Source organism: Oncorhynchus tshawytscha, linkage group LG11 (genome assembly GCF_018296145.1).
Source record: "Oncorhynchus tshawytscha isolate Ot180627B linkage group LG11, Otsh_v2.0, whole genome shotgun sequence".
NCBI classification, from domain to species: domain Eukaryota; kingdom Metazoa; phylum Chordata; class Actinopteri; order Salmoniformes; family Salmonidae; genus Oncorhynchus; species Oncorhynchus tshawytscha.
In genome coordinates this window covers 45046560-45073028 of record NC_056439.1, presented here as the reverse complement: position 1 = coordinate 45073028, position 26469 = coordinate 45046560, and the positions used below count along the sequence as shown (strand labels likewise).

Sequence of the window (26469 nt, the reverse complement as noted above, 5' to 3'; positions counted from 1 at the left end):
TGAAATCTTCAGTGAATCTTGTCCTCTGCCACTCTGTAGGCACCGATCCTTACAGAGCCCCCTCCTACCCACCACACCGTAGACAACCCTGTATCCCTCTGACCTGGACCCTTTACCGACCCTTACAGAGCCCCCTCCTACCCACCACACCGTAGACAACCCTGTATCCCTCTGACCTGGACCCTTTACCGACCCTTACAGAGCCCCCTCCTACCCACCACACCGTAGACAACCCTGTATCCCTCTGACCTGGACCCTTTACCGACCCTTACAGAGCCCCCTCCTACCCACCACACCGTAGACAACCCTGTATCCCTCTGACCTGGACCCTTTACCGACCCTTACAGAGCCCCCTCCTACCCACCACACCGTAGACAACCCTGTATCCCTCTGACCTGGACCCTTTACCGACCCTTACAGAGCCCCCTGAGATGAGTAATGTAGGGTATGTAAACATATTAAGTGGCATTGTTTAAAGTGGCTAGTGATACATTTTTTACATCAATTTCCATGATTAAAGTGGCTGGAGTTGAGTCAGTATGGTGGCAGCAGCCACTCAATGTTAGTGGTGGCTGTTTAACAGTCTGATGGCCTTGAGATAAGCTGTTTTTCAGTCTCTCGGTCCCAGCTTTGATGCACCTGTACTGACCTCGCCTTCTGGATGATAGCGGGGTGAACAGGCAGTGGGCTCGTGTGGTTGTTGTCCTTGATGATCTGTATGGGCCTTCCTGTGACATCGGGTGGTGTAGGTGTCCTGGAGGGCAGGTAGTTTGCCCCCGGTGATGCGTTGTGCAGACCTCACTACCCTCTGGAGAGCCTTACGGTTGAGGGCGGTGCAGTTGCCATACCAGGCGGTGATACAGCCCGCCAGGATGCTCTCGATTGTGCATCTGTAGAAGATTGTGAGTGCTTTTGGTGACAAGCCGAATTTATTCAGCCTCCTGAGGTTGAAGAGGCGCTGCTGCGCCTTCTTCACAACGCTGTCTGTGTGGGTGGACCAGTTCAGTTTGTCTGTGATGTGTACGCAGAGGAACTTAACTTACTACCCTCTCCACTACTGTCCCGTCGATGTGGATAGGGGGGTGCTCCGTCTGCTGTTTCCTGAAGTCCACAATCATCTCCTTTGTTTTGTTGACGTTGAGTGTGAGGTTCTTTTCCTGACACCACACTCCGAGGGCCCTCACCTCCTCACTGTAGGCCGTCTCGTCGTTCGTCGTTGTTGGTAATCAAGCCTACCACTTGTGTCGTCCACAAACTTGATGATTGAGGCGTGCATGGCCACGCAGTCGTGGGTGAACAGGGAGTACAGGAGAGGGCTCAGAACACTTGTGGGGCCCCAGTGCTGAGGACGTCGGAAGATAACGCGGAAACCGGTTACTAGGGACAGCAGTGAACGCCGTTACCGCCAAGTAGGCTTTGGTTTTGCTAGGGCGTTGTGGAGGGGGGGGGGGTGCATGGGCGTAAGCGTCCGCCTCTCATTCCAAAGGTAGCATGTTCAAATCCAGCAATAGATAGGCATAACAACAAAATCAACTATCTCAAACCTTAACCCTTAACCATTTTGGAGTTAACTCCGAATTTTTAAGGTTAGGCATTAATGCCCAGACTTAACCTTAAACATCCAAAGTTAATGTCTGAACTTAAACACTTTGAAATTTGGAATAAATTTGACGTTCTGAGAAACATGGATGAACATCTAATTTTGACGTGAAACTGTGAGAGCTTGTAGTGGAGAGTCAGTGCAGATGGTCAGTCCAGTTCAAGTGTTCAGCAGTCTTGTAGATACCAACAGGCTCGGAGACCATTTCTGTCAGACCTCATGCTCCAATACCATCTGCCCGACCGGTAAGGGAGTGAACAAATAAAAATACAAATTTGGTCACACATATTTAGCAGAGGTTATTGCGTGTGTAGCAAAATGCTCGTGGCTTGGTTGTGTAGGCTCCTTGATGATCTTGTTTTGGTTGGAATATGGCCCTAGTGATGTACTGGGCCATCTTCACCACCTGCTGAAGGGCCTTTTGGCAGTTGCTCGGTGCCCCCTACCCCCTAGCTCCCATGCCGCGGCCTTATTCATCTCAATGACAGTAATTAGAGTTAAAAAGGAGGTGAGATGATAAGTAATGTACTTCCCCTCCAGATTTTAGGAAATGGAGGGAGCCTAAGTGGGAGCTGAGTTAAGGTGACCTATTTTCAACTTTTTCCTCTGTTGTTCATGGTGCAGAGTACAGTAGAGAAGCAACGCAAGGTCTGGACATGTTTTTCTAGAAGGGTTGTGAGAATGGATGCACTTGTCGACACATTGACCGGAAATGACTTCAAGTGGTGGGACCTCTGTCAATCAAACACCCGGCACAGTAAGGATGCTGTCTGTCCCTCACAGGCTCACATCCCTCTTGCTGCAATGCTTTCATTGGTTCTGGACAGACAAATTTGTGAGAAATGTGCTCAGGAAGACGGGCATTTGTTGCTGACCCCTCCAGGTTTTTCATAATCGACAAACAAATGAAATGGCATGGCATCCTTTGTCTCACCACCACCTCCTTCCAAACCGGTTCTTGCCCAAACAACTCCACACCTGTGGCATTGTGTCATGATAATGAAGACACATTTTGTGATCACATTCAAGCAACCATTCAGAATCCTTGGCATTTGGTACAGGCATCTAGAGAAGCCAACATATGAAAGGGTGCAGCTTCTCTCGTTCCTTGTGGGTACCCAGGGGTGTGCAGTCTTGTGGTTTCACGTTGTGCCTGAGAGACTCATTCCTTTGCCTCTCCACTGGACTGGCATGATGCAGCTAATGAGGCCATGGCTTTGATAAGCGCAGGTATGTTGATTGCCTTGGCAGAGGTCATCGTGCCAGAGTCGCTTTGCACGCACTGCTGGTTCTGAAGTCTTCCGTTGGCATGGTTGGCATGCGTGTCTAAGAGAGGAGGCAGGGACCGACCTGGCACCGCGATTGGGGTGCCAAGATGGGAGTCGGGCCCTTGGGGCCATTTGGACCAGGCCTGGACTGAGATCGGAGTACTTTCATCTGTCCTGACCCAATAGACTTGACTTTGAGAGATGCTCAAGAGGGAAGGGCATAAGTGAATACCAGACTTAACAGGCAATGTTACATGAGAGAGTAAATAGTTTTCTTAAGGTGTTTTGGCACAGGACAGGCAGTTCTCGGAACCCTTGCTAATACATTGTGCCTTATTTTCCATTTGAAAGCTAAAATATTTTTTATAGACTCCCAACAATCCCTAAAAGATTACAAAACCACCAGACCTCATGAAAGAGGAGAATTAAACCTCTGTAGCGAAATGCTTTAATTTTAAAATGTGATGTGTTATGGAATAATCATTGCCATATTTACACTATGGGAATGTTGAACAAGCTGTTTAATGAAATGTGGTTGTGGAGCATTACACAAAATGGTCTCCGTTAAAAACGTTTTACAGTAGGCCAACATTCAAAAGACAGATGTAAGGATTCAAGTTAGGCCTAAGAGTGTTACTCCTAAGGGTTGTTGTAGTGTGAGGACTAGTTTGTTGGATAAATGGCATTCACGGGTCTTCGTCATTGACCTTGTGGGATTCACAAACTCAATCCCTCTAGTATTCATTTTCCTGTACTACTAAGTTCAGCCCTCTTATTTTGATGTATCACTTTCCTTCTCCTGGCTCCCTTACTGTTAGGAACAGCTGTGCTTTTAGAAAGGCTAATTGAATCGGGAGGGGCGCAAAGGAAAGGTATGGATGTGGGTTCTGTGGGGTCGATAAGGGATTGTGTGCGCAGATGACGTCTGCTCCTGGTTCGATATTCCCAGTGGGGGAGGGGAGAGATGGTTTTAGACAAGCACCTGAGTCATGCATTGGAGGAAAGCATCAACGATAAGATTTATAGAAGACGTGCTGCCTAACAAGCTGGTTCTTTGTGTTAATGTCTCGCATTAACATCAGAGAGGGTTACCATTACCAGGTGCCTGTTCAGTCCTCCAGGGGGTTAGCAGGTGGACAGCAGCTTTGTGTAGGTGGGGATTATTTCATATAAACAGTGCTGTTGTAAATGGTAATAGGTTGAGGACTAATGTCCCCATTTTATAGTTTGAACATCCAATAGAAAAGGATGCCTGCTGATATTCCTGGTCTGACTGTGAAATATGGACTGTTTTTATCTTTGTTGTCCTAATCATGAGTGGTGTGTAGCAATGCCCTATGGCCGTTGCTGTCAGCAGAAACGCCAGGGAGAAATCCATGCTGGGACATTGGAGGCAGCAGGATGCAACAAGGAGGGAGTAGCGTTCTTTTGAATTGCAGTTGGAGCATATTTTTTAACTTCCATGGTCTGTCAGTTTGGTTGTTGTGCTCTTGTTAATCTTCAGTCTAGGTTACTGTGTACATTTGACTATATGAGCACCTGCATGTGTGAACATGCAGAATTACGTTGCTGCTCTTCTCACCCATCTTGCTGGCCCTTTGCGTTACGGTGTGTATTTGCCTGGGCCCAGCTCTTCTCATGGTTTGTGTTGCAGTAATCAGGCGGAACTGTGAAATCAATTACAGGCAAACCAGCCCTCTCACTGTCTCTCTCGCACTCCCTGTTTCTCTCTCTCCCTATTGCTCTTTCTAGCCTCTCTCTCTCTGAGCTACACGCTTTCACCATACTCAGGCCTCTTTACATCTCAGCAAACTGGACTTAATTATGTTAGTGTGTGATGCCTGCTAATGAATGTGGGAAAATGAGGGAATTTCTTGTTACGTGTTGTTTCTCAAGTTACATTCAGTTTTGCTAATACTCTGAATCACTTCGATGACATTGGGGTCAGTGAGTAATAATTCGATACTGTGGTGAATTCTGTTATAACTCTGGTCCTTTTTTTCTCTTTCAGATGATCGACACCCATGTTAACCATCAAGCTGAGGGAAGTTGAAGGAATAAGACCCAACCAAAGGAAAAGGGAGAAGACATTGTGGGGAAAGGATTAAGGACTGGACACAACCCAACATTACAAGCTTGTGACATTTTAACCAGAGAAGGACTGCCATACAAATGTGGACCTCCCAAAAAGTGTTCAAATAATTTCAACTTTGCATCAAGAGGACAACAACAATAATCTCTGCGATGTCTGAAAACAAAGACATAACGAGTCGCCACTTGCAGCACAAGCTGCAGAGCCTGGGACGACGGCTGGACGAGCTTGAGGAGGCTACCAACAAGCTCCAGAAGTCAGAAGATGAGCTGCTCGATCTGCAGGACAAGATTATCCAGGCAGAGGGCAGCAACTCCTCCATGTTGGGCGATGTTGAGGGACTGCGCAAGCGCCTGCTAAAGATTGAAGGCAAGGACGAGGAGGTGTGCAAGGCAGAGGACCTCTGCCGTATGGTGCGGGAGAAACTGGAGGAGGAGGAGAGCTTGACCCAGGACCTCAAGTCTGAGATTGAGTGCCTGCAGAGGAGAATGGCTGAGCTGGAGAAGTTGGAAGAGGCCTTCAGCAAGAGCAAGTCGGACTGCAGCCAGCTGTGCCTCAGTCTCAACGAGGAGAAGAATCTGACCCGGAAGCTGTCCTCAGAGATGGAGGCCCTCAAGGACCGTGTGAAGGAAGTGGACACGTCAGAGGTAAGGCTGGACCGGGCAGAGATGTTCCTGTCAGGGGAGCTGGAGAAGCTCAAGGGCCTCACTCAGACTTTTTTGAATGAGAGGAAGAGACTCCTGGAGAAGCAAAAGGAGGATGAGAAGCTTATACTAAAACTGACAGAAAAGCTGGAGCGTCAGAACAGGATTGACCCGGTAGATCCCAGACGAATTGAAGACGACCTCTCATCCGGCCTGACCGGCAAGCTGGGGCGCAAGAAGGGCCTGGATTACCTGAAACTGGGAGACGAGTTTGGGCTAAGGAACAAGTCAGAGAATGAGAAGAACAGACTTGATGGCCAGGAAGACAACAAAGTCAAGGAACTCACACAGGAAGTGGAGAGGCTGAAGAACCGGCTGAAGCAGCTGGAGCTGGTGGAGGAGGATCTTAAGAACACCGAGTCCAAGAATGGAGAGCTGCAGGAGAAGTTCCAACAGGAGAGATCCCGTAGCCGAGCACTCAACGATCAGGTGGAGCAGCTTAGAATTCAGCTGTGTGGAGGCAGCAGTCATGGCAATGAAGGACCTGGCAGTCCAGCAAAGGTCCTTGAGAATGGCAAGGCAGAGAATGAGGAGATCAATGTCCGTGGTGGGTTCAGGCAGGTCAAGCCCAAGTATAGGCCTGCTGCAGAGCCAGCCACCCCCAAGTACAAGAGCAGAGAGCTGTCCCCGCAGCACAAGATGGAGACCAAGCTGAGGAGCAAAGAACTGAGCAACTCTGAGGAAAGTTCTCCTAAGTCTGTCAGGAGGCCACTCAGTCCTGCACACAAGAGCAGGAGGACACCCAAGACTGGAACATCAACTGCCTCTGACAATGGAGTGAAAGAAATAGGCAGAGGGGTAGAGGAGAAAACAACAAGAGGAGCAGCCCATACTCCTGTCGGCACATCTTTGAGTGACCGCAAGAAGCTCTCTGTTCTTAGTCGCTACCCTCCAGCAGCTAATGACCAGAAGCCATGGAAGATATCTCAGAAACCAAGTGAGAGTGAAAGCAAAAAATGCCAAGTTGATACGTTTTCTAGATTGTATGTCGGTAGTGACAGTGAGTCGAGCAATTCTGATGTGGTGCCTGAAAGCTCAAGCAAGAGCAACAGTGTCTCACCACTTGAAAAGGATGCATTTGTGTCAGACCTGGAGTCTGTGGACCAGGTTCAAGAGGCTCTTCCAGTGTCAAACCTCTCCAAAGCCAATGGGTCGTACATTGCCTACAAGTCCCATGTGTCCCCAATGTTCAGTGATCATGGCTCTGAGGGCCACTCCTCGGCCTCTGAGACTGAATCACCTGGGTCCAGGCCCTCGGAACCAGAACCTGTACCTGAGGTGACTGCACTGAGTAGCAGAACCTCCACCACTCCCAAGTGCTCCAGATACTCTCGCATACAGGACTCCCAGTCAGAGGGCTCCTCCACCAGGAGCTCGATTGACGAGGAGCAGCACAGGCTGTTGGTGGCAGAAGGAGAATCCCTGGAGCCCACTCACACCCCATCAGGTATAGAGCTCCGCAGGGTCTGCAGCCCACGGGAAGCCCTGAGGTCAAAGGCAGTCATCAAACCAGCCATCGTGGAAATTGATAGGAAGGAAGTCATGATATCCGGTGGGGCAGAGCCCTTGACCTCCTCCAATGGCAAGCCCAAAATTTCCACAAAACCAGTCCTGACCAGTAGCATCACTATCTACCCCAATGATCCCAACTCTTCCAGGACCAGCAGCCGCAGCAGCAGTGTATCCAGCGAGCCACCAGTCAAGGAACGCCACACGTCCACCAGCAACATCGTCATCGGCCCCAGTGAGCACAGGGGAAGTATCTCCATCCCCTATGAGATCTCCATCCCCAAGAGAGAGATCACACCCTGGCCGTCCATGGATGGCCCTGACGAATCAGGGGTGCTAGGGATGGCCTGTGCAGAGACACACCTACTCCCCCGAAGCAACTTCAGCCTCCAGTCACCGGAGACCACCTCCGACTTCAACAACGACACAGAGTCGGGTTTCGAGAGCAGCAGTAGCAGCACTACCACCGTCACCAGCTGGAGGAGCCAACACCATGGCCACCACACCTCCCAGGACGACAGCCTCCCAGAGATGAGAAACGTGACGGTGCGAAGCACCTGGAAGAACAGGGGGGCGGCATCTGTGGACGAGCCTGGCCGGGGGGCCAGGATGTACGGGATGGGCTCTGAGGACGAGGCAGAGTCGGCCACCACGTGGAGGGCTTACCGCGCCACCACCATTCTGGACACGGAGGAGACGGTAAACGCCACAAGGGCTGCTACATCACGGACAGCCAAGCCTTCCCCAGCAGAGCTGTATATGCGCAGGATCAACAACAGTGTGGTGACCACCAGGGACATCGCAGAGCCAGTGTGCCGGAGCAAAAGCTCCCTGTCGCCCACTGACGGAGGTCTGCGGATGAGTATCCCCCACGAGCCTGTCAGCTCTCAGAAGCTTGTTCCCTGGCGGACACAACCCATGGTGAGGACAACTTCTGTACTCTTTACAAACCTGTTTTTAAGAAAACTAGTGTTCTTATACTTCCACCATTTGCTTACAATAGCTCTTGAGCCTGTTGCATATCTGGTCATTGAGTCTAGGCAAGGAAATGTTCAGCGATATTTGTCTCTATTTATATGATTAGAATGTCTTTGCAGTGATGCTCAACATATATTTTCATAAGGTTTACGTTGGATGTCTAAGCTTGGTCTTGACACATTACATCTGGAACTTTGACATGAGGATAGATCATTTGTAAGCCTCAAACAAGTTTGTTGTTATTTCTAAGGAGTAAGAGGGGGATGTTTCCTCTGTTTTTACTGGAACTAAATCTCTGAACATGTTGGGCACCAAACGTCCTTGAGTATTGGCTCCGAGTGCATACCTACATTTAAAAGTACTCTCTTTACTTGTACTTTGCCAATGGCAATACAGCATATACATGTGTGCTTACATAGCTAATATTTGGAAAATATACTCCAGAAAACACCAACTGTAGCTTTCTGGTGTGTCCACTTTGAATGAGTGTTCAGATGCAATTTTTTTCACTGACGCCAGGCCTGAAACATTAAGCTTAGCACAGCAGTTATCTGAACCTGATTCCTCATGCCGAAGTAAGCACAAAGAGAAAAGGGTAGGACAAAAAAAGAGAGGGAGCATGAAAATGAAAAGACCTAAAAAAAACTCGAGGGAAGGAAATAGCTTGCTTGTATTTTTTGTGCCTGATCTTACCAACTGTGCCCTGTCCTATTCCTGACATAACTGAAGATGACCATTGTTCACAGGCTCACCTCCATGTATCTCGCCTCCGTTTGACTCAATTTCCCACAATGCACTGCAGACGACTGTTTTTCAAAGATTTCTTCATTGGAATTCAATTAAGTCTCTGGTGTCAGATTTTCAGATTAATATTTTAAGCATGACTTGTAGTCTGGTCGATTTATGTGTGAGAAGTCCTCGTGTCAGCTGTTTTGACAAAGACGCTTGGTCATTCATCTGTCTGACACCTCTTTTATTAAAGCACAGATGAGATACGAGCTTGTTCAAACTAACTGGTAGACAGTGAGTCAGTCTGACATGTACTGGGACAGCGAGATAAGAATGTATTTGACGTGAAGAAAAATATGCATTCTCGAGAATGCAGAAAAGTCGCATTGCTGACTTTTTTTTTTTATATCAATGTGAATGTACCATGCTGAGTACCATGCATACGTGAGTCTACCCATCAATGGTTAGCTCTGTCCACACTTCACACTCCCCCCACTACATAGAATAATAAGCTTTTAGTTTCACACACAGTTGAAATGCATGTCTAGAACTGTCTGAAATACTCTCGAGGCAAAAGGGCCTCATCATTCCTCTCTTATCCACAGCCACTTAGTGGGGAGATTTACAACTCTAGACGTGTTAAAGATTATACAGGGCATCAAATAGAAGAGGTAAAAATGTGTGCTGTTTGTCAAGTGGCTACGCTAACACTAGCAATCCTAGAGAACTGGCTACAATAACATCTCAATTTGTCACGCTGACAAACTAGCCTAGTGGTTGGGAATCTAGTGTTTTCCTGCAGATAAACTGGACATAACCAGAGATGAAGATTGATGTTGCCAGTCACCCCCCCCATGCCCCTCACCCCTATCATCCATCAGCCACATTCATATTAATCTTCCTTGGTGCATATCCTATGAAGGGGGGGGCAAGCTTATTGATGAAGTTGTCATTGAAATCGTCTTTCTGGGCTGTTTTGTGTCATTCTTAACTGCTTCATAAGCTGAACTTGAGTTAGGAGTCATCTAATACAAGCAATAAGCAGGATTGTGTAGATCTGATGGGTTATCACACAACAGTGATGCTTGTTGTTGTCGTAGCCACTGAACTGTACTTTTCTGGGGTCCAGCTTATTAGGAGGGGATTAGGGGTCGCAAGTGACCTGCCTGGTCAGGGGTCAAGGGGGTCAAGATTCCCTGTTTTAACATATCTGCAGATGGGCCATTGTCACTCTGGGTTATCTGGTTGGCCGATGGGGTTCGGTTTGATACTGTGCAACACACCCAGCTCCACTCAGTCAGAACAAACAAAGAGGGCTCCAGCCCCAAGCCCTCCACCAAGCCTTTCATCTCCAGCCAAGCGAGCCATTAAAAAAATAACATGACGGCAACATGGCACTTAGATCTATAATTACAGTCATTCTGCCTTATAAAGCCCCTCCCCCTCCTAACCATCATTATAAACTGTGTGGTTGGAGCCCTGAATGGCTAAAGCTGTCGTATGTCAGCCAGTATACCCCGGGTATGACAAAACATGTTTTTTGTACTGCTCTAATTACGTTGGTAACCAGTTTATAATGGCAATTAGGATCCTCGGGGGGGGGGGTGTTGTGATATATGGCCAATTTAACACGGCTAAGGGCTGTTCTGAGGTACGACGCATCGCAGAGCATCACTACAGACACCCTGGTTTAGTGGTCTAAGACAATGCATCTCAGTGCTAGAGGCGTCACTACAGACACCCTGGTTCGAATCCAGGCTGTATCACAACCGGCCGTGAGTGAGAGTCCCATAGGGCAGCGCACAATTACCCCAGCGTCGTCCTGGTTTGGCCGGAGTAGGCCGTCATTGTAAATAAGAATTTGTTCCTAACTGACTTGTCTAGTTAAATATTGGTTAAATAAAAAAATACATTTAAAAAAAGGACATATGGTGATAAATGACAGAAAAAGGTTCAAATAGACAGTCCAAGGTTTAGCAGAGAAAGCCTCAGATATCACAATTAAGTTTCCGCCTCTCCAGGTTACTCATAGTTCCTTATTGCCGAAATATCCTTCATTATATCGTCGTGACGCCTAACCTTTCTGATGAACGGCCTAATTTGTTTTGCATTCTGTGTGTGTTTCAGTCACTCATTGTTGCCTTGCCCCTGGCACCCTCCTGCAGACAATGGGATTAGAAGTAAACCGAGCTTATTTCCAAGATGTTTCTCTGTGAACTTCACTACAGGCAGTCGTCCTCTCTTATTCCAGTTGTGTATTTCCTATTCGTTAGTAAAGGGCTCGAGGCATCAATACCACATTATTGTCAAATGGTAGTGCTTTCACAGTTATGATTAGTCATGGACAGTGATTGCAGTGTCAAAGGTCAACTGTTAGTGAGATGGGCATTAATAAGCACCATGGACATCTTTCTCATTGTTTGTCTGTACACAGCTCTGCTGTCTGAGTTTATTTTCATGTTTAAAGGGACAGTGCACATTTAATCAACGTTTGAATAAAAGTGCTGGTTTGCCATATCAATCAGTGTTTGACAACAACAGTGTATGGCAGGTCTGTCTATCATGAAGCCTCTATCTCCCATCATTGATCAGCCAAAGTTTTTGCACCCACATTATTATAGAAATTGAATTTGACTCCTTAACCTCTGTCTGTTGTTACCCTAATTAAGTTAGCCAGGCTAGCCCCACACAATCAATAGTCACGTCAGAGAAGACACAGCACTTGATGTCCTTGGGTACCTAGGACGACTTTCTATCAGTAAATAGCTTATTGATTGGCTATTCATCCCATATAACAGGAGTACTCCAGCACTATTTATGGCGGTCCGGTCACACACATTTCCTAGGTGGTAAAAGTCCGGATGGATATTGTCATTTATCAGTGTAGTAATACATTCCCACCTGTTCACAATACTCTTGTTGGCAGAGAGAACATTTTGCTGTTATAATTCAAATTTCCTGCAATTCTACACATTTTGCATGGGGTTTTAACGGTCCTTTCCCTGCAAATCTACAAAATGTTCCATGTCTTGTGTGTTTATGATTTCATGGGTGGTAGCCCGACTGAGTTTCCAACCATTTTTATTTTTGGTAGTTGGGACTTGCGGCCCGTTTGGATCCAGTTCTGGGTCCAGATCTGGACCGCTGTCCGCCAGTTGAGTATGGAGGTCATATACAATTTATATGATTGTCATTTGTTTGACCCCCTCATCGTAGAGGGACATCTCTTCATCCATTGAAATGTCCGTCATGACCGCAGTATAGCATCAGATTATAATGGTCTCTGTGGTTTTAATGTTGACTGGCTGCACACAACCTCACTAACCCTCCGTTCTTACCTTCAGGTACAGCACAGAACATCAGTGTTGTTTTTCAGCCCATTGTAAAACTTCGAAACCTCAGATGGGTATGTGAATGAGCTGTGAACTTATGGTTGGCTGTGGACCATTGGTCGATCTGGCTGATCGAGATACAAAAACATCCTTTGTGCAAGTCAGTCAAACCCAGTGGCAACAAAGTGAAGCGCAGGGCCCTTGTGGTCATTCTGGTTGGTTTTCGACCCCGACTTTCACCTAAAAGCCTGGAAAAACAATCTGTACTGGAGTTGAACTTGGAAGATTCCACGGACAAGAGCTGGTAGGTGGTTAAAACGTCAGACGGAGGAGATGCCAATGGCCTGTAAGAAAGGTTTTGAGGAATGGTTTCCACAAGGTATGTTAGAGCTATTAAATTCTTTCCTGGACAAGGCGCTCGAAAACATTCATGTTAATAACCATTTTGAATTAAGGCTTCTCTGAAACATATTACCTTGGGTGCAATGAGCATTGTCTCCTTGTAGCCGAGCTTTGGCTCAGTTCGCTTTTAACAGGGAACACAAGTCATGGACTTAAAAAACAACCAAGACAAGACATAATTCATGTTGAAGCAGTGGTTGTTCTGCAAGGCATGTAACAGTCCAGTTGTGTTGTCCTCGAAGGTAAACGTGGGTCTGGATTTGATGTATTGTTTTTTTTTTTACTTTCTAAAAATACCAGTCCCCAATCATAAGATATTTGAGTGAAGCGTGAACAAAGCAGGTTTGTGAGGGCTTCAGCACTTGGCGTTCCTAGGACATTTCCTCTGCTCATGTGGCAGATCAAATTGCCTAACAACGTTTAAAATGTGACATTCATCCAGCAGAAATATTTTCTGAAATTAAGATTTAGTAATGTCCCTAGTACCTCACACAGAGGGAATGAACTTGGAGAATGTTCCTTCTGGTATTTTTGCACACATTGCTTGTTTAGGTCACTGAACTGGAAGACTTGACTTTAGTGTAGGTCCACCCAACCCGGAAACTTTTTCATACACTTTTGTTAGAATAAGGAGTCATGTCAACTATCCGCATCCACAGGAAAAATGTCAAGATGGCTCAGAAAATAATGCTGTGGTTTGGTTTACATTTGGTGTTCCATTATACATTTGGTGTTTATGAAGCCTAATTTACATACGATTACACTCGAAGTACAGCGGGACCCAACTGTTCGGTGGTAATGCTGTAACAATGCAGAATGTACTCTGGTCATTTCCTCCCTTTGGGGTGAATAGAACAGGAAGTTGCCATGTTTGGCCTGCCCTGCCAGTTTGGCAGCCCCTCGCGTTGTAGCGGGCTTCCTGTCTGCCTGCCCGTCGTCCCTGGGAAATGCAGAGCGGCCATTAAGGGTAATTGGCAATGTTCTGCAGTGGCAGGAAGGATGGGATTCCAGCCAACTGTTACTAGTTTCAGTACTGCAGTCTTTTTAAACGGAAATCATAGGCCTTCGCTTTCAGATGTTTACTGTCATCTATCACTTTCCTAGAACAATGTCATTTGAGGTTGCGTGAAAGTACGCAAGTAGGTTTTATAGGGGGCTCATTTGCTAGTTGAGCCCCATGTAAATGATATCACTGGGGTAACTTGTTTTTTCTCCCCCTGTTTAGAGGCCATATCCACAGTCTCCTTGGCTTGCTAAGATTTCCCTTCTCACAGGCTGTTGAGTTAATGATCTCTCTAAGTGTTGTTTCTGTTTCGCTGTGACTAGGCCGCTGACGACACGGACCCCAACCCTGGGTCGTGGAGGACGAGGCCGGCGCCCGGTGACCTAGATCCCTATGAGAGCGAGAGGAGCTCCAGGACAGATGTAGGGTCCAGCAGAGGGATGAGGACCACAGCTTCCAGACCAGCGCTCTTGTCCAATAGGGGTCATGCTGGCCTGGCGGAGGGAAGGACTGGGCGCGGCAATCGACAGTGGAGCAATCGTCAGACCGACGACTAAACCGGCCAAACATCTTAGTCTCTCTGCTTCATAATATCCAGGTAGGATATGTCAAAGCAAAGTCCCAGGAACCTGCTGTCTGGCCTAGCATTGCTTATTGATAAGAGTATGATTAATGTCTGATGAGGTTGATATATATTGTCTGATAAAGTTTATATAGTAGGGGTGTAATGATACATGTACTCGTCCCAAACCGTTCTGTATGGGGAGCTCGGTTCGGTCTACACTGTGAACCCGACTGACTGAATGAGATAGATATATATATATATATCTATCTCGCTCAGCAAAAAAATAAATATCCCTTTTTCAGGAACCTGTTTTTCAAAGATAATTTGTAAAAATCCAAATAACTTCACAGATCTTCATTGTAAAGGGTTTAAATACTAATGAATAAACCATAAACAATTAATGAACATGCACCTGTGGAACAGTTTAAGACACTAACAGCTTACAGACGGTAGGCAATTAAGGTCACAGTTATGAAAAGTTAGGACACTAAAGAGGCCTTTTTACTGACTCTGAAAAACACCAAAAGAAAGATGCCCAGGGTCCCTGCTCATCTGTGTGAATGTGCCTTAGGCATGTTGCAAGGAGGCACGAGAACTGCAGATGTGGCCAGGGCAATAAATTGCAATGTCCGTACTGTGAGACGCCTAAGACGGTGCTACAGGGAGACAGGACGGACAGCTGATCGTTCTCGCAGTGGCAGACTGTGTAACAATACCTGCACAGGATCGATACATCCGAACATCACACCTGCGGCACATGTTCAGCATGGCAACAACAACTGCCCGAGGTACACCAGGAACGCACAATCCCTCTATCAGTGCTCAGACTGTCTGCAATGGGCTAAGAGAGGCTGGACTGAGGGCTTGTAGGCCTGTTGTAAGGCAGGTCCTCACCAGACATCACCAGCAACAACGTCGCCTATGGGCACAAACCCACCGTCGCAGGACTGGCAAAAAGTGCTCTTCACTTACGAATCGCGGTTTTGTCTCACCAGGGGTGAGGGTCGGATTCGCGTTTATCGTCGACGGAATGAGCGTTACACCGAGGCCTGTATTCTGGAGCAGGAACGAGGTGGAGGGTCCGTCATGGTCTGGGGCGTTGTCACAGCATCCTCGGACTGTAATGACAACAAGCTATCTCAATGCTGTGCGTTACAGGAAAGACATCCTCCTCCCTCATGTTCCCTTCCTGTAGGCTCATCCTGACATGATCCTCCAGCATGACAATGCCACCAGCCATACTGATCATTCTGTGTGTGATTCCCTGCAAGACAGGAATGTTAGTGTTCTGCCATAGCCAGCGAAGAACCCAAAACTTGGATTAGCTAACACAACGTGCCATTGGAACACAGGAGTGATGGTTGCTGATAATGGGCCTCTGTACCCCTATGTAGATATTCCATTTAAAAAATCGGCCTTTTCCAGCTACAATAGTAATTTTCAACGTTAACAATGTCTACACTGTATTTCTGATCAATCTGATGTAATTTTAACGGACACAAAATGTGCTTATCTTTCAAATACAAGGACATTTCTAAGTGACCCCAAACTTTTTAGTGTGTGTATTTGAGATTCTTCAAAGTAGCCGCCCTTTGCTTTGATGACAACGTTGTACACTCTTGGCATTCCCTCAACCAGCTTCACCTGGAATGTTTTTCCAACAGTTGAAGGAGTTCCAACATATGCTGAGCACTTGTTGGCTGCTTTTCCTTCACTCTGCGGTCCAACTCATCCCAATCCATCTCAATTGGGTTGAGGTCGGGTGATTGTGGAGTCCAGGTCATCTGATGCAGCACTCATTACTCTCCTTGTTCAAATAGCCCTTACACAGCCTGGAGGTGTGTTGGGTCATTGTCCTGTTGAAAAACAAATTATAGTCCCGCTGAGCGCAAATCTGATGGGAAGGCGTATCGCTGTAGAATGATGTGGTAGCCTGCTGGTTAAGTGTGCCATGAATTATAAATAAATCACTGACAGTGTCACCAGCAAAGCACCCCCCACCACACACCACACACCACACACACACACACCAACACACCACCTCATCCATGCTTCACGGTAGGAACCACACATGCGAAGATCATCCGGTCACCTACTGTGTCTCACAAAGGCACACCTGTTAATTGAAATGCATTCCAGGTGACTACCTCCATGAAGCTGGTTGAGAGAATTCCAAGTGTGCAAAGCTGTCATCAAGGCAAAGGGTGGCTACTTTGAAAAATCTAAAATACATTTTGATTTGTTTAACACTTTTTTTGCTTACTGCATGATTCAATATGTGTTCTACAATGTAGAAAATAGTAAAAATAATGAAAAACCCTTGTCCATTCTTTTGACTGATTGTGTGTGTGGAATAGAAGCACTAGGCCTGTAGACTATGCCAACACTGCCTCTTGAGTAAATCTGAGCTGAATTTTGTTTTTCAGGCTTTTCCGTTTTTAAAACAACTACAGCCTTAATTGGCGCATTTCAGACTGTCATTTTGTGAGACGCAGTCGGGAACTAGTTCTGTACTATAGCAAATGGTGGGGTCGATAAACCAGGAAGATTCTCCATCGTTTAAATCTCCAGCTTGGGAACATTTTGGCTTCCCAGTAGATTACAACGGTGATGGACAGAGAGTATATGTCTCCACTGCTCAACCAGAATAGCCTATGCAGCTGCCAACACCTCAGACACGTTGACACGTTTACGTTGACTGGAGCAAGACATAAACGCACAAAAAAACCTCTGCATTCAAGCAGCCCTTACATCTGATTCTGACCGGAGCAAATAAATGACAAGAGCGATAGGTATGTTTATAGTCGCGGATATGCGCCCATTCTCAGTGGTTGAGAATAGGGTGTTTCAGCAGCGAGTGAAAGTGCTCGGGAAACGTTACGAACTTCACCCTCTCAGCACCCATTTCAGTAAACAGGTAGTACGCGCTCTATATAAGCAAGCTAAATCAGCTGAAGTTGTCAGTGAATTCACCAGTGCACCCTGTGTAGCGCTTACTACAGATGGATGGACTTCCAGGGTTACAGACAGCCCATCACATTACCCTGGAGCACGAAATGAGAAGTATCTTGCTAAAGATGCCCCCTTTTATGAGAGTCAGTGCACATATTGTTCTCTTTGTAAGGAAACATAATAGCATAGACATAAAATGTCTGAACCATGTTCACATGTTGATTTCACATGCATATTGAACTTTATTTTAGTGAGTAATAGTGTTTTTCCATTTAAAATAATACCAAGTGTTGGTACTCCTGTCGGTGCTCTCATCTGGCATTATATAACTCATGATCATATATGGAGTTAGGAATACCAACACTTTGGATTTTCTTAAATAAACTCAAATTAACTACAGTGACTATTGGCATTTCATTTTCCTGCTCTACCATAACTCCAAATCCGCAATAAGTACAAAACGTACCGCAAAACGTACCGAGCCGTGTGTGTGGTTATTGCTGTATAGTGTTTAAACTGACTAGACAACAGGAAGGATCATCTCATCTCACTGAAGCTCTGTAATAGCCATGACTATTACAACAGGAAGGGTCATCATCTCATCTCACTGAAGCTCTGTAATCGCCATGACTATTATAACAGGAAGGGTCATCTTCTCATCTCACTGAAGCTCTAATCGCCATGACTATTACAACAGGAAGGGTCATCTTCTCATCTCACTGAAGCTCTGTAATCGCCATGACTATTATAACAGGAAGGGTCATCTTCTCATCTCACTGAAGCTCTAATCGCCATGACTATTACAACAAGAAGGGTCATCTTCTCATCTCACTGAAGCTCTAATCGCCATGACTATTATAACAGGAAGGGTCATCTTCTCATCTCACTGAAGCTCTGTAATCGCCATGACTACTACTGTATTTCTATGGTGGGAATCTTTTTAGAACTCGGCAAGAGGATAAAAATATGATTCCAGACTGAGCCACTGGACTGCTTGACTGCACTCGTTACTTTAATCAAAGGATGTGCTAGTTTAATTACTCCTACTCTAATGATGCCAGCCCTCTCTGAGTGTATGACTTGTGCTCTCTTTTCTTCCAGAGCTCTCCATCCCCCCCAAACTGCACAACAAGGAGGAATGTACTGCGTCCCACACCTCTAATCCCCCCTCAGCAACAGCAGTGGCAGGCAAGTTCCTGCCAAGTCGCTGTCCAGCAACAACCCCATGCTTCTGAGTCTAAAAACAAGATGGCCACCTGTAAAACCTTCCACCACAACGTCCATGTATAAACCCTGGATGACTAAATGGGTGCTGTATTGAAGCCACCGCGCAGCCATCTTGATTTTTCGAAGCTATGGAAATGCATTTATTAATGTCTACATACGTTTTTGACGTATTCTATTACAGACACCTTTGGCAATACTTTTAAAATATATTATGTGAGCTAAACAGAAAAATAAAAAACATGATGAAAAAATATCCCTTTAAGTATTTTTTTGTAGAGTACTAATGTTTACTCTCCCCACTACAACAACAAAATACTTAAATACATGTCATTTTGACCTTAAAACATTGCATTGAAATACTCTAGAATACATTCCTATGGAGGGCTGCTCATTCTAGGGAGTGCCAATATGGCCGACCGGTGGTTTCAAAGCCTCTCAGTGATTTATACAGAGTGTCAGCAATCCAGGGTTTATATACTTCATTGATCTGCACAGACCACTTCAGTTGTATTATAATATGCCCATATACAGTGTCGCGATGGAGTGGTCCTCACCACCCTCTTCCGCTTCTTCTCTTACCTGATGTATTATAATGTATTGCTTCGACTTGACAAGGGAGAGACGCTCACTCGGGTGACTGGGTCTAGAGGTGTGTGTGTGTGTGTGTGTGTGTGTGTTGGGGGGTGAGAGAAGAGGGGAGTGACACAGGAAGGAAGGATTTGTTGTCTTTCAGAATGGGCCGTTACAAAACCTCACTTTGGAACTTCTAAGTGGCGCTCCCCCAAGCTGCACCAAGATGTGACCAAAAACAGGGAGCGAATTACTTCCATTTTTTTTTTATGTCCTCTGATCTCGGAAATGTGTATGTTTTTTTTTGCTTCATTTGTTGAGCTTTTGTCCATGTGTTTGCTTCATATTGACAACCATAGCAGTTTTTGCAGGGTTTTATTTTGCACATCGTAGACATACACCTTTATCTATTTTGAACCTACAAACATGACTATCGTCCCAGAGAATGCATAATGTGGGCCTAAAAGAGGGTTGACTGTAGGGCTTTGGGGAAGTTTGCATGTTTCAACATAATGTATAAGAGGAGCATTTTGGAGTCATGTGCCTCCAGTTTCCCAGCATGTTGTCTGCTTCACGGACAACAAAGACAAGGACCCTGTCATAGACACGTTCTTTATTTTCTTATAGGCTGCAAACTCAATATCCTCTTCAACATCTGTCCCTATGCAATAAGGAAGATAATAGCCAAGTACTTTGATCAACAACCTTCAATTGTGCTTCATTTGGTTCCTCGATAATTCGCTCCCTGTTGCCCTCCACCGTCTCTTCCCCCGGCTCAACTGGACTTTAGAATGTGTCTATTGTGACACACAGCAGAAAGGAAGGTCCACCCCCTTTTGTCTGCACTCAATGAATGATGGATTGCACTTATTTAAGCTTGGGGGACATGCATTTGTCATCTGGAACAGGACTACTATTCCTATGGTGCTCTGCTTCAGCGCACTTTCCTCCAACTGTAACTGATGCTCTGGATCTAGCAGTAAAATGTGCTGCGCTGCTGTGAACAGCCAATCAGACATAAAAATTCTCCAATCACCAAAAGGAACAATCAGTCCAGATACACGTGACTGTGCTTGCGGTGCGATTAGTCTCAACTTCTCCCTGTTTCTGTAGAAGTGTATTTTGTTGTAATATTTAAACTGGACTTTTCATTGTTGGATTAGGGAGGTTTCTCTGTCACTCTGGACAGAAACAGAGATCACTGGGTTGCCATAGAAACACAAGTAGTCTGGCAGGTGGTGAGACCTGATGTACTCATACAAACAATACTCTGTAAACTCTGAACTACAAACTCTGGTAGGAAGCTTCCCCTTGATACTGGTCAGTCATTGTCATTTAGCATTGCCTGTGTAGTAGCAGCCGACCAGCCGTTTCACTGTTAGCTTTCATATTTATTTGTTATTTACCACAAAATGCATATAACTATTTTTGTCATTGTGAATGTTGCAATTTGGTGATGGGGACCTACCATTTACAGTCCTTTAGATTTCATAGTGTATTGATTATGGGAAATGGAAGAAGTCAATTACACACAAAGAATGCAAATATAATCACCCCTAACCCCGAAATCACCACGTTGTATTCCTCTAACCTTGTGGAAATGTGAGGTGCAATTCCCCTCCTGCTGGCTACACATTACTAAGCTGTTGAGCCTAGGCGGTGTGAATTACTCCCTAGTATTTCCGTCAAGGTTGGTCTAAGATTGTGTGGACAAGTATAATGAATGCAGTCATTACACATTTGCAAAGATTTTCACATTTGTAGAGAATATTTTATTGTGGTTTCAATTGAAGAAAAATCTACTGAGGAGAAAAAGACCCCCAAATCTTTTGAATTGAATCATTTTTTGTTTCCCCCCAAAAATCTTCAAAGGACCCATTAAAATAATGTTCGCTGCCCAAAATGTTCTGATCTTTCTATTTGCCGGTCAGAAGTGCTCCAGCTCGGCATCATAAAGCATTAGTGTTGCCATGTGGCCCCTTACACGGCTACTGGCCCATCCTGTGAACATGTGTTCAGTGCAAACACACACACCGCTTGATGTTGTTCAGAAGCCCGGTGCTGATGTGCCAAGGGCTACGTGATGACTTATCCACTTCAGAAGGCTTCTGTTGTTGACCAGTCCTCGGTTACCAGGATGACAACTGCCAGAAGGCCACTCGTTCCAAATCTGTATTTCCGACCTCATCCCTTCTTTCCTGCAGTGGTTCCAGTTTCCCTCCTTCCTCCCCCCTCCTTCCCCCTCTTCCTTCCCCTCCAAGAATGCCTTGATTCTTAACGACCGTGATAAGTATTGCTAGGTCTGAGAGCCGTTTTACAGTCTGCCAAAGCTTGCCGGCAGACACTGATATACAGCCCCCGGGTAGCCGAAAGGTCAAAGGTCAAGGCTGGAGCTAATCGCGTCTTTCCCTTGGACTTTGGGGGTGAGGAAAGCAAAATGATTTGGCAGCGGCCAGCACTAACCCGAAATGGAGGCAGTTGATGAGTGCCAGTCAGACCTGGCTTGCGCCGATGTGTAAACCAAAATCCACGTGCTGGTTGTCCATCATAGCCAAAGGGTTTGTGTGATGCTCATATAAAAGTGTCTGTGCAGACTATTGTTTCGATTCACTCACAGGGGACAGTTTGATAGTCTGCAGTTGGCTAGTGAACTCCAGCCCATCTTAATGAGATGCTGATTTCAGAGGCCCGTGTCAAAGTTGAGCCCAGGAACATCACAGGCTGTCATTCCCATTAGACCTACATCACCATGGGTCGGCTATCATCATATTTCATTGATCCTATGATGCAAGGCCAGCACCCCTGTCTGCTCAGATAATCAAGAGTGATCGCTGCTGTAGGGAGATTGACCTTCTCCGATCATACCTAATCTGACAGAGGGAGACTAGGTTTAGACAGGAAAAACCTATTTTTGAGATGAGAACTAAACTCTTAACATTTCTCATTATGTAACTTCTGGTGTATAAACATCTGTTATTTACGAGCCATTGTTTTTTCCCCCTCTCTTACACGGTAGCGTAGAATGTAGTTAGGGGAGCGGGACCAGAGAGCAGAAATGGCTCTTTGGAGTGACTTGCCATTCGTCCTGTAAGGCCTCTTGTAAGGCGAGGGTTCATGGTGTCTTTGGACGTCAGAAACGGTAATCTGCACTTAACCAGCACTTAAATCAAGACTACATAATTAAGACCCTACATAAGGCCCTACATAAGTAAGACCCTACATAAGACCCTACATAAGTAAGACCCTACATAAGGCCCTACATAATTAAGACCCTACATAAGACCCTACATAAGTAAGACCCTACATAAGTTCCTACATAAGTAAGACCCTACATAAGACCCTACATAAGTAAGACCCTACATAAGACCCTACATAAGTAAGACCCTACATAAGACCCTACATAAGACCCTACATAAGGCCCTACATAAGTAAGACCCTACATAAGACCCTACATAAGTAAGACCCTACATAAGACCCTACATAAGACCCTACATAAGACCCTACATAAGACCCTACATAAGACCCTACATAAGTAAGCCCCCTTTTAGCCGCCCTTTTGTCAAACATTCCATTTGCGTTTATCCCTGAGAATTGTATACCACTCTTTGATTTCTTTTCTTCACTGAATGTATGGTCATCAAAGATGTTTATATATATATATATATATATTATTATATATATTATTATTATATATTATTATTATATATATTAAATGTGTGTTTCTGCACCGGCCAAATTGAAAAAGTTGCTTGGAGCAATTGCGGAACAACTTGTCTGATAATGTGAGGAGTTGTGGACTGTCACGTTTATTGTACAGATTATTATAAAGTCCTTTTTTTTTTTTACAATTGATTTCCTGAGCACTTATGTGTCTCTGCCTTCTAAAACTGTGCCATAATCATTCCATAGCATGTCCAGTTTACAGTCTGAGACAGCGTCAGTGTTTTCCAAGATGGAGACCCTGTCTCTTCAACTGTGCTGAAATAAGGGGAAATATTACATTTGAGGGTTTCTTTTGTTTTCAACTCATGTATTTTTTTTGTTTCAGTTTTGTAAAACAAAAGATGTCTTATTTTGGAAGCTGTATCGGATAGATTTTATTTAAGAAAATCTTGTAATTTTGTAAAGTGGGCCTTATTGAAATATATGTAGGATTTTGTTGTTGCTAGATATGCATCTTTCTCATTAATGCACTCCTGGAGAGTACTTCCTGTTTGTTTGTTTTTTAATGTGAGAGATGTCATGATCTCGAGCTATGACATGAGATGGCAAGCCAACAGAGACTTGTCATAGTCTCTGTCGATTTGAGAGTAATGTACGTTTTATCAAGAGCGTGTCTGCTCTGTCCACGCAGTCTGAAGTCATTCTCCATGTGGCGTCCTGTTATTAGTGGTTCAGGAATCAGTCATTCTAACAGGTTCTCTGTTTTCTCTCTCATGCATTCAGGGTTTATTCATCTTGTGTGCTGTATGTACGTGCTGCCAAAGAAAGAGATGTTCAGGCCTCGAGACACACACCTACACACACTCCAACATGAACAACTGGATATTCTCCACACACACCTACTCACACTCCCACATAGACACACAGAGGAATTTCGTCCTGTACGATCAAGTTGGAAATCATGTATTTTATATTGCAGTGTGTTTAGAAATGACTCTTAAGCGGCTGGAGGGAACCTATGGTCATATCAAAGAGAGAAACATTTATGAAATCAGATCAAAAGGGTTATTGTGGATGTCGCTGCTCTGAGTTTCAGAGATACACGGCAAACTGTGCGGGATGCTTTTTCTGTCCTAGGGTAATATACTATTGTGCATGTTTAACCTTACCGCATTCTGCATGTAGGTCTCTCGAAGCTGCCAACTGTACAGTGGATTATGTATTCCAATAAAATAAAATAAACTACCTGTTTGTAACCATGTTTTTGTGTCTATCTTGACTATACTTTGTGTTATGGGAAAGTGGAAAACCCAACCAACTCATTTGTTTAATGATTTGACAGCACCTTACCCCTGTGTGTCTGTGTGTGTGTCTGTGTGTGTCTGTCTGTGTGTGTGTGTGTGTGTGTGTCTGTGTGTGTGTGTGCCTTACCCCTGTGTGTCTGTCTGTGTGTGTGCCTTACCCCTGTGTGTGTGTGTGTGTGTGTGTGTGTGTCTGTGTGTCTGTCTGTGTGTGTGCCTTACCCCTGTGTGTCTGTGTGTGTCTGTGTGTGTGCCTTACCCCTCTGTGTCTGTGTGTGTGTCTGTGTGTGTCTGTGTGTGTCTGTGTGTGTGCCTTACCCCTGTGTGTCTGTGTGCGTGTCTGTGTGTGTGCCTTACCCCTCTGTGTGTGTCTGTGTGTGTCTGTCTGTGTGTGTCTCTGTGTGTGCCTTACCCCTGTGTGTCTGTGTGTGTGCCTTACCCCTCTGTGTCTGTGTGTGTGTGTGTGTGTCTGTGTGTGTCTGTGTGTGTGAGCAACACTTCCATTGCTTTATACCACCTGCAATTGGCTTGTCTAGAGAGAGGCGTTTGACTGTGTGCAAGATAAGCAAACTAGCAGATAAATTAGGCAAATACATCAGGTGATGGTGAAACTTGTGGAATGCCTAGTCAGCACACACCTCTCCACCAGCTCCACCAGGTAGTGAAAAGGCTAAGCTTGTTCCCTGACAGTCTTACGGCCAACAGGTCTAGTAAAAGGGTTATAGAGTTGTTCTGGAGACTTGGATTAGTAACGGCAGTTGCCCAAATGAAGGGTTGGCCCAGTTCACAGTGCATTTGATAGCATGCATATTTTTTACGAGTTTGTCTAAAAATTATTTTAAAACGGTTGTGAAGACACCCAGCACATAATTTGTACAAACTGAGTGTGAATTATCCCATTAATTGAATTCTGGAAATGTGCTACATGGCTTTAGTTTAGGTCACAATGCAGAAAAGGTTTAGGGAACCACTGTGGAGGTTGAATCAAATCATAATCACCAGGTCGTCTGCTGGATAGGGACTTCACTGTGAACCACTGAGCATGGTACACAGGTCCCATCTGAAGTGGGTGACCTAAATGTTGTGTGTGTCAAGAATACAAATTAATCATCCTCTATGCAAAATTGTAATCTGTGCAAATACGTATGGTGTGAAAGAACTGTTTCAACATCCAACTTTTTAATATATAAACCTAGGAATATTTACTCAATTGGTAGAGCATGGAACTTGCAGCGCCAGGGTTGTGGGTTTGATTCCCACAGCAAACAAATATGAAAATGTATGCACTCATTACTGTAAATTGCTCTGGATAAGAGCATCTGCTAACTGACTAAAATGTAAGACAAAAAAACCAGGATGCGGATGTCTGTGCAGTACTTTCCTGTATACAGACAGGTGTGATTTATGTTTCAAAGTGGTTCTAGAACAATAAGGAACACAAGCTTACATGACTCGCTACCTGTTAGGGCCTGCATTTTGACACTTAATGTGCCCATAGATTATTTTCCATTAATTCTGTCATCCTGACTTTGGTCCGAGTACCTCGTCTACAAGTTGATTCTTGGAACTGCTGTCACATCTTGTGACTGGCATCTGCTTTTCTTTGTTCTTTTTGTGTGTGTGTGTGTGTGTACACATTTTCACCCCACCTGTGACGTCTGTACAGGCTGCAGTGTGAGTCACAAGGCTGTTGGAGGAGATGCGTTCAGACAAGCCTCAGCCTTGTGTAACTAACCTCGACCAGCAGGGAGACATACACCTGCCAGTAGGAGAGCAAAGTGGTGTTTGAGAACTCCAATGGAAACTGTTGTGCGTGTATAATAACGTAAAGCCCACTAGCCACCAACTTCTACCCTGGCCCCATGGTGAACCACACATGGAAATAACCCAGTGCCAACCTTGATGAGAGCTATTTCAATATATTTCCCAACCAAAGTTACTATAGTTAAGTCAAACCTCCCTACTGTGGTCGAGGGGCCCTCATGCCCAGGGAAAATCTCACTAATAATATAGGGGTACTGGTACTAAACTATGTTCCCAAACCACCTAGTGCAATTTCTCCTTTGGTCCATCAGACCCCCACAATGGCGTTGGTTGCCAAAGCCTTGCCCGGCCACCACACACATGCTCCAGGGAGCAGGCCAATGGTCAGAGGACTGGGAGAATCAGTGCTACATAGAGGCCACCCAGATCAGACATGTGCGGCGATATCCCAATTATCTCTTTCTTCCCAGTGTGCACTTGTTCATTACCCTTTACTGATTTGAAAGGAAATGACTGCTATAAAATCAGGCAGGTCACCCATGGAAACCCAACGTGGTCTCAGAGCATTTTGTATTATTCTGTATGTAAATCCGAGATACTCCATTTAGTGTGTTACATTTTGTACGGTATGTATTCATTTGTGGATGTCCAGTTGAAGTCAGAAGTTTACAAACACTTAGGTTGGAGTCAACTTCATTTTCAAACACTCCACAAATTTGTTAACAAACTATAGTTTTAGCAAGTCGGTTAGGACATCTACTGTGCATGACACAAGTCATTTTCCCAACGATTATTTATAGCACTTGTTAT

General features: G+C 45.2%; 1 protein-coding gene across 4 annotated transcripts in view; it reads left to right on the top strand.

The window, feature by feature from the left end:
* The window catches only part of LOC112262063 (leucine zipper protein 1), a 56171-nt gene extending 37904 nt beyond the window's left edge, over positions 1-18267 (top strand). For 2 of the 4 annotated variants that reach the window (XM_042330164.1, XM_042330166.1), the window contains 2 exons: positions 4880-8094; positions 13941-14488. In XM_042330164.1, the coding sequence (XP_042186098.1) occupies positions 5113-8094; positions 13941-14174 (3216 nt within the window). In that variant the 5' untranslated portion in view covers positions 4880-5112 and the 3' untranslated portion in view covers positions 14175-14488. Of the gene's footprint in view, positions 1-4879; positions 8095-12224; positions 12884-13940; positions 14489-18235 lie in introns of those variants that run through there. The other 2 variants (XM_024437747.2, XM_024437750.2) reach the window with 2 other exon arrangements.
* Positions 18268-26469: the final 8202 nt, after the last annotated feature.